Source organism: Brachyistius frenatus, unplaced genomic scaffold, assembly GCF_029030835.1.
Source record: "Brachyistius frenatus isolate BFR_SWC_R1_liver_20210118 unplaced genomic scaffold, ASM2903083v1 Contig_202, whole genome shotgun sequence".
Lineage (NCBI taxonomy): Eukaryota > Metazoa > Chordata > Actinopteri > Embiotocidae > Brachyistius > Brachyistius frenatus.
Window position 1 is genome coordinate 542,359 of NW_027210801.1, and position 17,725 is coordinate 560,083.

At 39.1% G+C, this 17,725-nt stretch overlaps 1 protein-coding gene across 5 annotated transcripts in view; it reads left to right on the plus strand.

Moving 5' to 3' along the window:
• Nucleotides 1-532: 532 nt before the first annotated feature.
• The window catches only part of LOC138632968 (centrosome and spindle pole-associated protein 1-like), a 31,756-nt gene continuing 14,563 nt past the window's right edge, over nucleotides 533-17,725 (plus strand). For 4 of the 5 annotated variants that reach the window (XM_069718907.1, XM_069718906.1, XM_069718908.1 and 1 more), the window contains exons 1-12: nucleotides 533-592; nucleotides 4,116-4,243; nucleotides 5,755-5,827; nucleotides 6,036-6,139; nucleotides 9,666-9,967; nucleotides 10,076-10,176; nucleotides 12,075-12,171; nucleotides 12,350-12,407; nucleotides 12,498-12,766; nucleotides 14,648-14,727; nucleotides 14,808-14,940; nucleotides 15,359-15,470. In XM_069718907.1, coding sequence (XP_069575008.1) covers nucleotides 4,145-4,243; nucleotides 5,755-5,827; nucleotides 6,036-6,139; nucleotides 9,666-9,967; nucleotides 10,076-10,176; nucleotides 12,075-12,171; nucleotides 12,350-12,407; nucleotides 12,498-12,766; nucleotides 14,648-14,727; nucleotides 14,808-14,940; nucleotides 15,359-15,470 — 1,428 coding nt within the window. In that variant the 5' untranslated portion in view covers nucleotides 533-592; nucleotides 4,116-4,144. The remainder of the gene's footprint in view (nucleotides 593-4,115; nucleotides 4,244-5,754; nucleotides 5,828-6,035; nucleotides 6,140-9,665; nucleotides 9,968-10,075; nucleotides 10,177-12,074; nucleotides 12,172-12,349; nucleotides 12,408-12,497; nucleotides 12,767-14,647; nucleotides 14,728-14,807; nucleotides 14,941-15,358; nucleotides 15,471-17,725) is intronic. The other variant, XM_069718909.1, reaches the window with a different exon arrangement.

Genomic DNA, 17,725 nt, shown 5'->3' on the forward strand with positions numbered 1-17,725 from the left:
CAAGTGTGCCTTGGACTGGTCACAATGAAAGGTAACTAAAATATTCCATTATAGCACGCAACCCAATAATGTATCTTGATGATATTGCCTAAGAGAAGCATGTACAGCAATAAAAGTATCAGACAAAAAACGGTAGTCTTTCTGGGGTGACCACCCCATGCTTATATGGGAGTTCAAGACAATAAACAAGCAAATAAACTGGCATGGTAGAGGAGAGGCCAGGTCACAAATTAGAACATAACTAACGCCTGGCAGAAGGAAATGGATATCAACGACAACGGGAGACATTTTTATATGACATAGAGTTCAATACATATTAACCAGTTTAAAGGTAGATACTGTAAGCGTAGAGAAGAGATCGTCATTGCACAATTAAGGCATTTTGTTATTATTTTGCCAGTCAGTACCAAACTAACGCCATGAGTCTGCGCACTCCGACTCAGTAGGTGGCGGTAAACTCGTTAATGATCTGCCAAAAAACCAAAAGAAGAAGACGACGAAGCTGAGGAGGAGGATCTTGGGCTGACTCGAAGCTCAAACCTTTTCAAGCTAACAAAACTGCCTTTTGGTAACTTTCAAACACCGCTCAATGGTACGTTGTATTTCATTCTAACGACATTAAAACTACAGTAATTGTATTGTAGCTCCAGAAAGCTACCACTGGCAAAGATAGGCGCGATCTAGTTATTAGGTAAGAATAGTTTTTTTTTAAATGTTTGTTTTAGTTCTTGCCTTTAGATTTGCTTTAGTTGATACTAAACTAAGATGCTTGCAAACTTAAGCTGCAGGTACTCTAACTAAACAATCAATCATTGTTACGTACAATGTGCTAGGATTATGAGTAGTTGTCGCGTTATTTAAATACATGCAGGCTAATGAGAGTACAGCGGGTTAATAACTCCATCTGTTAGTGTGTGACGCTGTTCATTGTCTTCGCCTGCCGTCGGACAATTAAAGTGATGGGCTGCGTTTCAATCGTCCCCAAACAATACCTCCCAAGTCCTTTCCTAGGCTGTTTTCCTTGATCTCATTGAAAAACGTCATGAGGTGAAGGAAAGATGAGAAGGAGACTTGATAAGGACTTAGGAAAAGACATCTGCAGTGTTCAGAACAACAAATGGCACTACGCTACGCAATTATGCGACGGCGCATGTTAATGACGTGCTACCTGGTGAAACTACAATGTTCTGAAGATGAACTACAAAAAGCGCATCTTCGACTTCAACTGCGGCTGACTTCATCTGACTTGATGGTCTGTGATAGCTGCCGGTGAGAGCAGGGGAGGAGTGTGAAAAGGCTGCCGCCATGTCGGACACGACATTGGGTGGCGTGCGTGAACTCAAAACAAGGCTAATCTCGCGATGTTTGCCTGTCATTTACACCCGAGTTCAATTCCATTTTGTAGCGCCAAATGACAACACGAGTCACTTCAGGGCTCTGGACACTGTGGTCCTTTCTATCTGCTGTCATGTTCGGTTTGCATCATGAAACATTTTGGGCATCATCAATAGGCAACATGCCCCATATTAAAATCTCTCCTGCTGTGTCACAGCGCAGGTTGTTCATATGTGGGAAACCTGCAAAGCTGTTCTGTGGTTTGTATTTTAAATACAGTGAACCCTCGTTTATCGCGGGGGTTACGTTCCAAATAGAGACCGTGATAGGTGAAATCCGTGAAGTAGTAACCTTTTTTTTTTTTACAATTATTATACAATGAAATACTCCATAATACATTGAAACCAAAGAACAAAACCTTTTTACAGGCCCAAGCATTTGTTTAACAAATAAAAGTACTGTATAAATGTTTTTTTTTATAAATAACTACTGTACTGTAAAATAATAATTTTAATCATCAATACGAACTGAAGGCTTCAAATTGCTGAGATCGGCACCGCCCCACTGCGACCCGAGTCATTGGATTAGAACGGGAGGAAATGAAACATGATTATGAAAACAAATACAAAGTACAGTAGGACAAATAGTGACTCACGTGTATTTCACTGCTCTTCTGACTGAGCCGCTGCATCCTGACTCCGCTCTGCAGCGGTTCTTTCTTCTAAAGCCGGCGGTGCAGGTGTGGTTTTTCAAGAGAAGAACATAGTTATCGGTAGTTGTTGTCGCTCTTTTTTCTTCTGGGCAAAAAGATTCTTATAAACCGACATGCCACCATCGATTATTTTTAATTTGGCAAGCTGTTTTACGTACGTGTACATATTAAACCGCAACGTTATTGACAAACAGGTAGAGAAGAAGCGGAGAGACTGTTTAGCCAATCAGAATGCAGAACACAATGCACGATGCAAATCCGTGAAGCAGCGAGACCGTGAAAGGTGAACCGCGTTATAGCGAGGGGTCACTGTATACGAGTGTTAACCTCCATACTTCAGACTGTTGTGCTAAACCTGGACACTGTTTAATCACCCACATATATTGTTCAGTAACATTTTCAGGCCATACACAGTTTACATCAGTGTCTGACACATGAAATACAATCTAAGTATGTTTAATGGAAACATGTGCAGGGCGATAGGTTATGGGCAGAAAGTCCCACATTGAACATCTGCTGGAGAAAATATTTAACATTTCTATTTGTTTTATTGAGAACTGTAGACTTGACAATACTATAAGAAAAATAATAAATGAAGTATTACAATTATTATATTAGTATGTAGAGTTAAAAGGGCTTTATTAAAAGTAATTAAGCCTACAGCCTTGCCTATGGCCTGGCTTGTTGTCTGTGAACTTGTTGTTCTTCACATAGTTTAGGTGGATCAAAAAGACATTTGCTGGACAGTATGTGTATTTGAATGGCCTGACTGCATATCTTCTCTATATCCAAGAAAGACCAAGACAAAGGTGCACACCATGGCTACAGGCCCATGATCAGAAGGAAGTCAGACAGACTGACAACAACAAGTTCGCAGACAACAAGCCAGGCTATAAGGCTATAGGCTTAATTACTCACCCTCGTAATTGCGTACACAACCTAATATACATGACTTAAAAAAATGTCTCCTGTCCTCTGGTGGGTGCAGGTGAAAGTGCGTTGACATTTCTGTGCATATCGGTGATGTTGATTCTTGGTATAGCTTCTGGGCGTAAGGAAAAATATGCCGTTGACGCGAGCACAGAAACTGGAAGGCAGTGCAAAGCCCGCTCAAGTCCCAGCTTGTCCCTTCAAGTAAAAGCAAAAGCAATAGGGTAAATGCAAAGAAAATATGGGAAAAGCAATACGTGAAAAGTAAAGACAATACGGGAAAAATCCAAAGCAATATGGGAAAAGCAAGGGCAATACTCTTTTAAACTTGATTTGTCTTTATATTTCCACATTCATTTAATTATTCTTTGACAGATTTATTATTTATTATAGCACTCCTATCGCTCAATAGTGAGCAGCTTCAGCGCTGGACTAAGAAAACTGCAGCCGCCGCGCTCCTACGAAGTTTTAATGTCATGTGACATTGTGACATTTTGCAGCGCCAGCTAAAGTCGGACACAATTTCTAACCATTATTGCTGCAAATCCATGCATCCCGTTTAGTCAGTGCTGAAATGATGGAAAGTCCTGTGATCAGAAAATGATCCAACAACATACATAAAGCTGTTTTTTCATAGAGGAGGTGGTTGCTCACCCTCCTGTCCTCATAGTCATTGACATGAATTCTAATTATATGACTGCATGTAAACAGTTGTTAAATTCATGCAATATAAACGTCACATGTTCAGCCTTCAAATCCACTACTGCACATATCTCCATTCCTGAATGGCCAAGTGATGTGCTGCATTAAAGGTTGCATCTGCAAGGAATGGTGGAATTGCATTAGCTCCTATCCTTTCATAATGGATGGTCAGGTCAGGACATCTGCTAAAGGTGATAAGAAAGGGATTGTTGAAGCATTTTGGGAATTTGAACAGCTCTTATAATGGCTGCCACTTCTTTACTTTCAGGTTACTTCATTCAGTTAGGAACCTTCCTAAGCAACATTGATTATTCAAACGCACCTATTGTCTTGATAGACATGTGGTTGGTTGATACCAAACACATTATAATGTTTTATATGTGCTCTCTCAGCAGAGGATGTCAATGCAATCAAGAATTATGTGTTGTATTCACAGCTAGGCCGGGTGCACATTTGCAAGAAGAGATGGATGATGAGCTCGTGAACTTCATCAGCGAACGCAAGGCAAGAGTGGCTGAAGACAAAGCTTGTTTAGAACAAGACCCTCCTTACATGGAAATAAAGGTGTGTTTGGTTGACCAATGTGAGATTATGAATCCTGAATTGGTTTGTCAAATTTGGATGACCATGAATTTAGACCACCTAATGTACATCTAGCAACCCCAATTCCAAAAATGTTTGGACGCTGAGTAAAATGTAAATAAAAACAGAATGCAATGATTTGCAAATCATATAAATCCATATTTATTTGAAAATAGACCAAAGGCAACATATCAAATGTTGAAACGGATAAATGTTATTGTTTTATTAAAAAAAAAATGCTTATTTTGAATTTGATGCCAGCAACATGAATCCCTGAATCAGTCCATCCAGGAAATCGCGATCTTCCGATCGTAATAATGAACACAAATCAAAGCACACTCCGCAATATTTGCGGGAGCTTGCAATTTTTTATAAATTCCTGAGTTTTCCACAAAAAATATGCCTATATGTTGAATTTACAATAATTAAACAGCATCTAAAGCTCTTATTTTGACAGAAATTAAGTCTTATTCTATATAAGTCACAGACCAACTGTTCTGTAAAGCTGTCATTATGATTTTTTTTTTGTGTAACTTTTATCTTTGGTGTTTTAAGTTCAATAAATAAATATAGATTAGAACAAAAATATGTCCGTGACGTGCAGGATGATTATTATCACAGGAAGTGATTACATATTTACTCCCTTATCAGATGGTTCTTAACATTTTGCGTAAAAAATTCACTTGTGCAAATTATTGAGAAAATCCACTGCAAAAACAAGCATTTTTGTTCGCAACAATCACAAAAAAACTCAGGGGAGTGAGACATTGTCTGGTTGGCAGCGTATGCTGCTCCAACACCTTGTATATATTGTTCAGCATTTATGGTTCCTTCCCAGATGTGCAAGCTACCCATGCCATGTGTACTAATGCATCCCTGTACTATCACAGATGCTGTCTTTTTAACTGAGCGCTGATAACAAGCTGGATGGTCCTTCCTCTCTTTAACCTGGAGGATGCAGCGTCCATGATTTCCAAAAATAATCTAACATTTTGATTCGTGTCGTATTTCAATTCTGTGCTGCCTGAGGGCCCGAAGATCACAGCCATTTAATATTGGTTTTTAGCATTGTCCTTTGTGTACAGAGATTTCGCCAAGTTCTCTGAATCTTTTAATGATTTTATTTACCGTAGTTGATGAAATCCTCATATTCTTTAGGTTGAGGAACATTATTTTTTAATTTTTGCACTATTTTCATATGCATTTCCCATGCAGTCTTTCACAAAGTGATGAACCTCTCACCATCTTTACTAGAGACTCTGCCTCTCTGAAATGCACTTTTTATACTCAGTCATGTTACTGATCTGTTGCCAGTTAACTTAATCAGTAGTGAGATGTTCCACAAGCTGTTTTTTTTGTGTGTTACACAACTTTTCCAGTCTTTTGTTGCGGGGAAACTAGCCTAAACGGATCAAGTTAAAAATTGTAACTAATTGAAATATTGATTTTATTGTATATTTTAATGGTAATGCATTTCTGTGTTTGACTTACAGGCAAAACCCTACAGAGCCTATGGGTCTACTGTTAAGGAGAACATCCCTCCCAAGTCTGTAGCACAGGGAAAAGGTATAGAACATCGCCATAAGAGCCCCGTTTGAATTCATATTTTCATTGAATATTGTCTTTTATATAAAGAATTTGCAAAGTACATAATGTGTTATCATAAATGTCTTGTCAGATGAGAAATGTTTTCAGAGTAGATGTTTCTTAAAAGTGGTAGTTATTTTACTCTTCACCTTATGTCTTTTAAATATTTATGGTTGTGTTTGGTCAGAGGAGAGTTGCAGTGTGGGTCTGCCCCTCGGTGAGGAGTACGAGAGGAAGAAACAGAGGCTGCAGCATGAGCTACGTATGGACTACAGGCGCTACGTGGCTCAGGTGAATGTTACACACTTATGTGTGGGCGGCGCAGTGGTTAGCGTTGTCACCTCACAGCAAAAAGGTTCCCGATGGTGTACCATCGGTATGTTGTAAGTCGCTTTGGATAAAAGCGTTAGCTAAATGAAATGTAATGTGTTTAGGCATGTTTGCCTGTAGCCGGTGGAGGTTCCGTTCAGGCTTTGTCATATATCTGACAAGATTTCATTAGTGTGCCAATGAAATGGCTTACCATTAGTATTGGCCATACTTATTCCATGTTGTTATTCTTCTGTTTCTGCCACATTTTAGCTTCATAACTTGTCTCAATGACTTTTTGTGATTTGTGGCAGTGTTTTCATAAATTTGCAAATAATAACATACAGTGGTATGAAAAAGTGTTTGCCCCCTTCCTGATTTTCAATTTTTGTGCATGTCTGTCACACTTAAATGTTTGAGATCATCAAACAAATTTAAATAGTAGTCAAAGATAACACAAGTAAACACAAAATGCAGTTTTTAAATGAAGGTTTTTATTATTAAGGGAGAAAAGAAAATCCAAACCCACATGGCCCTGTGTGAAAAAGTGTTTGCCCCCTAAACCTAATAACTGGTTGGGCCACCCTTAGCAGCAACAACTGCAATGAAGCGTTTGCGATAACTTACAATGAGTCTTTTCCAGCTGTGGAGGAATGTTGGCCCACTTATCTTGACAGAGTTGTTGTAATTCAGCCACATTGGAGGGTTTTCCAGCACCAACCTCCTTTTTAAGGTCATGCCACAGCATCTCAATAGGATTCAGGTCAGGACTTTGATTAGGCCACTCCAAAGTCTTCATTTTGTTTTTCTTCAGCCATTCAGAGGTGGACTTGCTGGTGTGTTTTGGATCATTGTCCTGCTGCAGAACCCAAGTTGGCTTCAGCTTGAGGTCACGAACAGACGGCTGGACGTTCTCCTTCAGGATTTTTTTGGTAGACGGTAGAATTCATGGTTCCATTTATCACAGCAAGTCTTCCAGGTCCTGAAGCAGCAAAACAGCCCCAGACCATCACACCACCACCACCATATTTTACTGTTATTATAATGTCCTTTTTCTGAAATGCGGTGTTACTTTTACACCAGATGTAATGGGACACACCTTCCAAAAAGTTCAACTTTTGTCTCGTCAGTCCACAGAGTATTTTCCCAAAAGTCTTGGGGATCATCAAGATATTTTCTGGCAAAAATGAGATGAGCCTTAATGTCCTTTTTGCTCAGCGGTGGTTTTGGTCTCGGAACTCTGCCATGCAGCCATTTCTGCCGAGTCTCTTTCTTATGGTGGAGTCATGAACACTGACCTTAACTGAGGCAAGTGAGGCCTGCAGTTCTTTGGATGTTGTTGTGGGGTCTTTTGTGACCTCTTGGATGAGTCATCGCTGTGCTCTTGGGGTAATTTTGGTCGGCTGGCCGCTCCTGGGAAGGTTCACCACTGTTCCATGTTTTCTCCATTTGTGGATAATGGTTCTCACTGTGGTTCGCTGGAGTCCCAAAGCTTTAGAAATGGCTTTATAACCTTTTCCAGACTGATGGATCTCAATTACTTTCTTTCTCATTTGTTCCTGAATTTCTTTGGATCTCGGCATGATGTCTAGCTTTTGAGGATCGTTTGGTCTACTTCACTTTGTCAGGCAGGTCCTATTGAAGTGATTTCTTGATTGAGAACAGGTGTGTCAGTGATCAGGCCTGGGTGTGGCTAGAGAAATTGAACTCAGGTGTGATAAACCAGTTAAGTTATGTTTTAACAGGAGGGGGCAAACACTTTTTCACACAGGGCCATGTGGGTTTGGATCTTTTTTTTCTCCCTTAATAATAAAAACCTTCATTTAAAAACTGCATTTTGTGTTTACTTGTTATCTTTGACTAATATTTAAATGTGTTTAATGATCTGAAACATTTAAGTGTGACAGACACGAAAACAAATTGGAAATCAGGAAGGGGGCAAACACTTTTTCACACCACTGTAGTTAGTAATGCAAGTTAAATGTCACTTGGCACTAAAAATTGAATTTTATATTTAAAATAACCTGTGGTGAAACCTAACAAAGTACATTTATATGTACACAGTTCCCACAGGTCAGCACAAATATAAAAATATGATGATCGTGGTATTGCTGGAGATCAAACTACCCAAACGTGTAGTTATTAAAATTGGCACGACCTTAAACATCTACAGCAGTAAAATGTAACATATACAATAATGTAGCAGTGATATTAACCTAAATAAATAATTTTGCAAGCACAGACAGGGAGCATTTTACTCCGCAACTTCTACTTTTACTTGTCACACGTTGTACGTACATTTTGAATAGAATACTTCGGATTCATACTTTTACTTAAGTAAGGTTTTAAATTCAAGACTTTTATTTGTAGTGGAGTATTTTTTGTGTGTAGTGTTGCACTTTTTTTTACAAAAGTCTGACTCTTTAATACGCTTATTGTTTTTTTGGAAAAATGTTTTTTTTTACAGTATATGAATATTTTGCAGCTGCAACACAAATGTCCCTATAAAGTCAATAATAATATTCCTGACCACAAGATACTGAGTGAAGTTTCGACAGGATAAAGAACACACATCATTCAATATTATCAGTCTACTACGGTCACTCTGTCCTCCTGCTCAGCTGCAGGGAGGAGGGACCGTTTAAAAGGACAGCAGACAAGAGTTTGAGCAGTTAAATGCGTGCAGCCACAAACATCTACCGTCATACTTTGCTTTGTGTCCAGTAGTGTCCCCACACAGATGTGCAGTCTCCGTGTGGCCCTCTTTTGTGTCCCGTTTGCTCGGTGGTGTTGTACTTTCTCCCTCCCGCTTGCTCGCCTGTACTTTTACAACCCTGTTTCCATAAAAGTTGGGACGCTGTGTCAAATGTAAATAGAAACGGAATCCAACGATTTGCAAATCACATAAACCCATATTTAATTGAAAATAGACCAAAGACAAAATAAGACATGTTGAAACGGAGGAATTTTATTGTTTAATGAAACATTTGCACATTTTGAATTTGAAGTTTAAAGCAAATTGGAAAAAACGTTCTCAAGATTTACAAAGGACATACAACCAGAAATCTGAAATTAAAATTAATTTAGGAAAAAAGTAAAGAGTCTTGGCGGACATCCCTTTCGAACATTATGGTGGTAAAAGTTAAGATTTAGAACTGGTGAGCTCTTGTTTGGGACACGTCAAACCAAATATCAAACATCTTTTAATGGAGGCTCTCTTTTACTTAGAATGGTATGACAGACAAATAAGATCAAGTATGATTACTTTTGACTAACACGATATAGTAGTCAAGGCTGTCCGCTGTCTTCACTGCTCTTTGCATTAGTTATCGTGTCTCTTGCAGTCTCTTTACAAATAGTACATGATTAGGGGGCATTTCTACAGGAGAAGGACAGTTTTTCGTTCCTACTTGGCATTCATTCTTTGGTTAATGATTTACCCTTTTTTACCTCTTTTTTTGGGCGGTGTTTTTTATATTATTAACTGTTACAATTATGTTTTCTCTAGCAACACCTTCTTGAAGACCGAGCAGGTGCTCCTCACAAACAACAATCAGCCTTGCAGAGGGATGAGGCCACTCTGACAGAAGATAGGGGGTTGCAAAGGGCTCTGCGCCTCTGCCCTGAGGAGGATAAGGGGCGATTATCAATACTTCCGAGGCATCATGAAAGGCTGGGGACAGCAGTGGACCAGGAGTCAGAGGAGGAATATTTCAAACACAAGCTGGATCTGATGGGGGGCAAAACACACAGACATAAGGGGGTTGAAGACAATTATGAAAAGAGACAGTCCACCAGGATCGATGGCAGGTAGCTTGGGGAAACTCCTTTGCTTAATTTCTGTAAAATAAAAGTAGTAACTACGTTTTTGATTGTCCTCATTTATCCTTTGTTTCAGTGTGTTGTTGTTTTTTTCAGGGAAAAGAGGGAAAATCCAGTTTGTATTGCCAGAGAAGGAGGTAGATTGAGAGGACTGACCAAAAATGAAGTTGCTGAGTTTGCCACTGGTCTCATAATAGGTAAGAGGATCTTTCTGCATTTTGCAAGTGAGAAGTTTGTTTTTAAAATAAAAATTCATTTTCGGAATTCAGCATTTGATCAGGCAAACTTTATTGATCCCCTCTAGGAAATGCCTTTGTTACAATTGTCCAACACGCACTGAAGAAAATGAAGAAATAGATGTAAAAAGTCAAAACGGAGCCTGAAAGGCAATAATAATAAATACAGGAATCAAATAAAAAAAAATTTGATGTACGAATCACATTGTCCAGAGTCACATGATTGAAGTCCCTGGATGAATAAAGCACTGCGACCCCATGGCGAGGAGTTCACTATCTGGTCTGCAGAAGGGTTCCTCCATAGCAATGTGATGAGAATGGCACCTTCTGTTAATACATTTGGCAAGCAGGTAATTAGATTTCTTCCTGTCTGCCCAAACCGTCTTCAAGCTGTCAATGGTAGTGATGGGATCTGGAGTATTTTCCTGTTGACATGTCTGTATGAAACACAGAACACTATGCTCTATTCTTTATGAGAGCCGTTAGCTCATCCATCTTGTCCAGAGATCTCGTAATGACTGTGCTGATAATAAGAAAACATGGCTTGTATCGCCTCGTCTCCAACGTTCTCTGTTGTCTGGATCAAACTATTTTCTCTCATTGCTTGTTTCTTCCTCTGCATCTTTGTGCACTTCCCCTGATTTCTGCAAGGATTTACATTGTTGTTTTTCTGTCCCATAAGAAGTCTGTGCATGACAGTAACATAGCTGAATGAAAGAAGTAATTCCAAAGTGAAAAAGAGACCAGAGGTTTCTCTGCTAGCATAATTCCAGAGGGCGCAGCTGAATAAAAGTTAAAAGTACAAGAATAAACAAGTCAACAAAGGGGAAAAGCTAAAGATGTTGGAAATTTGGGGAAAAAAATTAGGAGCAACTGCATACATGGTCGGCTTCATGCGCACTCTTAACCCTGAGAACCCGATTGAACGCACAGTGCGTTCAAATTCACTCCCTTTCTTATCGTCATTTCTCCGTACGACAAAGTATTTTCAGCTAGTCCAGTTTTGAAATCACAGCTGACCTCTGTACTGTCTCCAACATAGGACTGACATTAAATCCCACTTTGTATAAAACAAAAAATATTACAATAACATATTTGTGCACACATCATAGGGGCGTATGCCCTGAGTGTGACCATCTGGCCACCCGGAGTCATTCATGACATTTATTTTTCCGTTAGGCACTAAGCACATATTTGTTCCAAACAGCTAAGTCATTAAGTGACACACAAACACGGTTCAGATATTGCCAGATTCAAAACAATTGCCTCCACACAACTATAAAAATATATCTCTATTGACAATATTTTCTGGGGAGATACATTTAAAAACATAATTTCACAAGACAAAATAATTTTTTTTGCTTGATATAAACGTTAATATATAAATCTTCAAGTATTACTAAATTAAATCATGAAAGTGCTGGATAGCCTAGAATGTTCTGAAAAAAAAAAGATAGAGCGTGAATGGTTATCACCAACAATGACCAAGATACAGTATAAGCTTAAGATTGAAGGTAGTGAAATTACCCTGAAAATATCTTAGGCTTCAAAGGGTTGATGCATATTTTGTTATTAGCAATATGCTGAATGAATTTAAATGTGTTGTTACTACTTAAAGGATCGATCACAAGAAAGATTTATTGTTTAGTAAGAGAGCAAGCCCATTTACGGCATCACAAGTTTCTTGCCCTCCTAATCATCCAGCACTTAAAACCATAATAACTCAGGCGGAATTGTTTTTTGTAAAAGTGTTGAGGAAATGATTGTCTCTTTAATAATAATAATAATACATTTTATTTATATAGCGCTTTTCGGGATACTCAAAGACGCTCTTTTGAACTGTTGTCCCGCCTTTTTAGGAGCTGCCAATACAGATGAGGCTTTGCAGAGGAGAAAGAGCCGCTACAGACAGGAACTGCAAGAACAGATAGCTGAACAGCACCAGAACAAAAAGAGGTACATTCTCTGAGATTCTTGTCCTGTGATGTTCAGTATAACATGTAAATATTTGTAACTTTTTTGGCAAGTAGATGAGACTGCAATGGCTGCAACAATAGATGAGCTTAATTTCTGTTCATCCAAAAGTGCTGTATGTCTGTCACCCTGTATAGAAACACGTGTGTACTTGTTTCAGGGAAAAAGATTTGGAGTTGAATGTTGCAGCGACAGGAGCAAATGATCCTGAGAAACAGGTCAGCTGATCCTCATTTAGTAAGGGGAGAGATTTAATTTGCATTATATTTGTTTTTAATATTTCAATTTTGTCTCTGTCCGCAATCCAGCCGGACCGAATTAGGCAGTTTGGACTGGGCAGGAGAAAACATCTTCAGGTTTTGGAACCTTTAGCAACAGAAGAGAGTGGATCATCGAGAGTTTTACCTGATAATTTGGAGACGGGTGTTAGAGAAAGGGAAATGCCTTTTCCTGAGCAGCCCCATGTGGCCTCTCAGTCCCCTCCACTGGATTACAGCCCTGGACTGGGCAGAGGCGGTCTGTCTCCCAACAGCCAGTTTGCCGCCCCCTCCTTAACCAGTGCCATGGAGATTCCCAGGTATTCCACGAAGTTAAAACTTACATCAGTTACAGTTCCCAGGATTTCAAATGACAATAATTGTCGGTGACAAAAAGTTTGGTTCAGGACGAATGAGTACTCCTTGAGCAGCTAGCTTGTCTTAAATACAACAAAAGACCACCCTGTCTATCAAGTTACAGCCAATGTAGGTTGTTTTGATGAAGAAGCTAATGTACTAACATTGATAACTGCACTTGGCAGATGTCTTTCACACAACAGCAGGACACTTCCTGAGACTGATTTACAATAAAAGTCATCCTCTGCTCTACAAGTTGAATGTGAGGCAACAGTAGTAGATTTTGGGTTTGCTTTAATTCACATGAGGTGGGATTAAAAATGTTGTAGACTGCTCCTATTGCATGCAAATAGAGTGTAGCATCATGATGTGCCTGGAGCAGGAGGAAGCGATAACCCTTGTGAGTAAATATTTCAAGTTAAGTTAAGCTTGATTCAAATTACCACCCTAGTTACACATGTTTTTGTGACCAATGGTACGTGCTGTGACGGGTATGGTATAGAAAGTCCAAAAGAAGATGGCTGCTGGTGTAGCTCCATGGTGTGGTTGAGTGGTGAAGTCCATGGTGCAGGTTTTTTTTCGAGGGATTAACTACTTTCACTTGAAGCTACCTTTCCACAGGCTGTGGCTGATTATTTCGCCGGTACTTACCACACTGACAGACTACGTTACCAGGAAGGCATGAGAGATTGTCTGCAGATCTGAGTCGCTCTAAAATGGACGTCAAACAATGCTACAAAGGGAGGGGGAGCTTTGTGATGACATCATTTTCAGGCAACCATTAATCGACAAAGGGGGAGGGATGAGCTGAGGCTCTGCCAGTTCATTACAGTGCACATTTGAAATTTCAACATGGACCTGAAATTTGAGCAGAGAGTGCTCACCAAATTTTGTGTTACATTTTTGGGGAACACAAAGAGGTTTCAGGGAGCCAAATCCAGTGCTGAAGCAGGTCTGGAGCAATAATTGTATTGTTGAGGATGAGCAACTCCTGCGTTTTCAAAGTGCTGTGAGCAGGCACATTGTTGGAGAAACCAAGTGCCATTGGCAGAGTGTTTCCTCTCAGACGTCTCAGAACATCACAGTAAAACTTGGCATTGACAGTCTGATTCTGGGAGATAATTCACGTTGCACAACCTCACGAATGTCAAAGAAAACCCACCTTGTTCTACTCCTGACCTTGGACATTGACATTCTACCGCTAATGAATTGCAAATGACACTCAAAACACCTCACTGGGCTCATTTATTTATTGGCGTAGATTTTCTAAAGGGTCTCCTTTGCTGATTTCCAGAGTTTGAGACAAAATTTGATGCAAGTGCTGATTTTGATCAAGCAAAACTCGTACTCATGAAGGTTATAGCTTCTTAACCTGGTGCCACCAGACTATTGACTACCTTCAGTTTTCCTCTGTGATTATAGTCTGGAAACGCTGCTCCTATTAACATCCGTTTAGCCACTCTGAAGGACAGTAACTGGAAAAAAAAATGCCATATGCTCAGGGCAGAATAAACACTAAATGCCTTTTGTGTCAGCCGATGGATGAAGAGATGGTGGCACTGGAAACAGTGCGAGGGAGGGATGCAATCTGGCACGGGTGCTTCATGTTGACTAGTAACACTCTCTTCTAATATATGCCGAAAGTAGCGTGTTCACACACCATTGTATCCTGATAACACAAGATGCAATTAAGTCGGGATTGACAGCAACTAGCATATATAACATATAGTCCTTATGCCTTCAGAAATGCATTTATTGTGTATTATATAACATAAAGAATCATACGTCGTCCACCTTTGTTCCTTCATAAATTCTTTGTCTCCTCCTCACCCTCTGTCACTAAGTGAAGCATACCGAAGCCCGTATGAAGAACCCCATCATTTGTATGCTGCCAGAAACTTGCTTGACCCAAACATGGCCTACTGTAAGTGTTGGTTTCTGTTGAAATGTAGGTTGAAATTCACCATTATCATGGCTTTATATGTGTTTAATTCTTCTGCCCAGATGGTCATTTGCCTGTTCCTGGTGCTGGACTTCCAATGTCCTACTGGAATGTACCACCAGGGCGAACCATGTCTAACCAGTTTGGTCACTGTAGCCCTCACAGCCAGCGAAGCTTTCCTGATTATTCATTACAGTAAATATTTCTTCTGTACTATTACTACTTAAGCTTGGAAAGCAAGGCTACAGAATTATTAGCAGCAAAGTTGGCAGTAAATTTAATGGTTAAGGATGCTCACAGGCCTGTTCTTGATCGACTTGATTAACCCAATGGAAACAAACAATTATGGTCCATAGACAAAAAACAAAACATAAGCAAAAATAAAAGATAAACTTGAACCTCTTTAAATTTGCCGTGCACGAATGGAAAAGACATGGCATGTGGAAATATTTGCTTTTCATGTCCCATAAGTGGCTTTAATGGAACTGTTGAATATAATTTTGGTGAAATAGTAATAACTAGTAAGATATGGTAAAAGAACAAATTCTTGAACACAATCAAGCATAACTCCTGACTAGATCTAAACAGTGTCATTCTGCAACTGTTCTGGCAGGCCCAGCAATGAGACTGCTACTGTGGACTCGCAAGTCCGAGTTTTCCCTGCAGAGAGATCCAGATCAACAAGGGAAAGGACTTTGAGCTACAGAGAAGCTCTGAAACAACAGGTAGGTTGATCTAATTTTGAATCTATTTTAAAAAGAAAAGATTTATTTAGCAACTAAGCCACCTCAATGCTACCATCATCCACTAGAATTATAATTTTCTTCTAAAACATTCAAGTGTAGTCCTGATGTTTAGATCTAAAGACTGTATAATAATAACACAAAGAGTATATGGATGAAATTACAAATTTGTGTTTTTGATACCAAAAAAAAAAAAAAAAATCGCTGAAAGCATGCTCAACTTAACTTAAAAAGAAGTGCTGGAAAACAGTAGTAAATATGCCCCTGTCGCAACTTTTTTTTAGACATGTTGCTGGCATCAAATTCATAATAAGCATATATTTTTTTATTAAAAGTTTTTTCTCTTTGTTCTATCTGTAATTATAAATGGGTTTTCATGATTTGCAAATAATTTTTGAATTTGATGCCAGCAACACATCTCAAAAAGGGTCATGTTTACCATTTTTTTGCATCACTTCTTTTTATAACACTCTGTAAATGTATAGGAACTGAGGAGACCAGTTGCTAGAGTTTTTCAATAAAATTAGTGTCCTATTCTTGCCTTATATGATTTCAGCTGCTCAATAGTTCGGGGTCCCATTTTGTCGTATTTTTAATTTCATGATGCGCCAAATTTGCAAATAATGCAATGACATTGTTTTGCTGAAATAAACAAGACTTTCCCTGAAAAAGGCGTTGTCTGGATGGCAGCATATGCTGCTCCGAAACGTGTACATGTCATTGAGCATTAATGGTTCCTTCCCAGATGTGCAAGCTAAACATGCCATGTTCACTAATGCATCTCTGTACTATCACAGATGCTGTCTTTTTAACTGAGTGCTGATAACAAGCTGGATGGTCCCTCTCCTCTTTAACCTGGAGGATGCAGCATCCATGATTTCCAAAAAGAATCTAAAATTTGGATTCATCACACCACAGAACAGTTTTCCACTTCACCTCAGTACATTTTAAATAAGCTCGGGCCCAGAGAAGGTGGCGGTGTTTCTTGATCATGTTTATATATGGTTTATTTTTTGTATGGTAGAGTTTAAACTAGCATTTGTGGATGCAGCGATGAACTGGGTTCACAGACAATGGTATTCTGAAGTTCTTCTTATCCCAGACAATGATTTCCACTCCAGATTAGTGTCTGTTTTTAATACCGCCTGACGGCCCAAAGATCGTGACCATCCAATAATGGTTTTCGAACTTGTCTCTTATGTACAGAGATTTCTCCAGATTCTCTGAATCTTTTCATGATTTTATGTATCGTAAATGATGAAACCCCCAAATTCTTTGCAATTTTATGTTGAGGAACATTATTTTTAGCTTGTTGCACTATTTTCCCATGCGGTCTTTCAGAGTGATGAACCTCTCACCATCTTCACTGAGACTCTGCCTCTCTGAAATACACCTTCTATACTCAATCATGTGACTGATCTGTTGCCATTTAACCTAATTAGTTGTGAGATGTTCCACCAGGTGGTTGTTTTTAGCTTTACATGACTTTTCCCATCTTTTGTTGACACTGTCCCAACTTTTTTGGGATGTGTTGCTGGCGTCAAATTCAAAATAAGCATATATTTTTCATTAAAACAAACAAAAATAATCAACTTCATCATTTTATATGTTGTCTTTGGTCTATTTGCAATTAAATATGGATTCATGAGATTTGCAAATCATCGCATTTTGTTTTGATTTACATTTTACAGCTCCCCAACTTTTTTCGGAAATGGGGTTGTATAACAATACTTCATACAACTAACAGAAAGAAGACTTTTAATATGTCTTATGAGGTTTTCAATTCAATTTTATTTATATAGTGCTAAATCACAGCATAGGCTATTTCCTGACACTTAACATATTAAAGTCCTTACAGCAGAACTTTACAACATTATACAGAGAAACCCAACAATTCAACAATTCCCACATAAGTTAAGAGGAAAAAGCTCCAATAGAGGGAAGGAAAAACTCCCTTAGCAGGAAGAAGAGAGCAGAGAGAGAACAGGACAGCATAGAGATCCAAAACATGAACAGAACTATTGGTGGGGACGACAATGGCAGAGCAGAGACATGCAGCTCCATGATGGGATATCTGCAAAAGAAACCACAGAAACTGCGTGAGCGAGGGAAACTGAATGGAGAGGCAACAGACAACAAGCAAAAAGTATGGGAGAGAAAAAGCATGAAGTCAATGAAAGAAGCTCAGTGCATCACGAGGTCCCCCAGCAGAATTCCTATCGACAAATGTTTTGTCG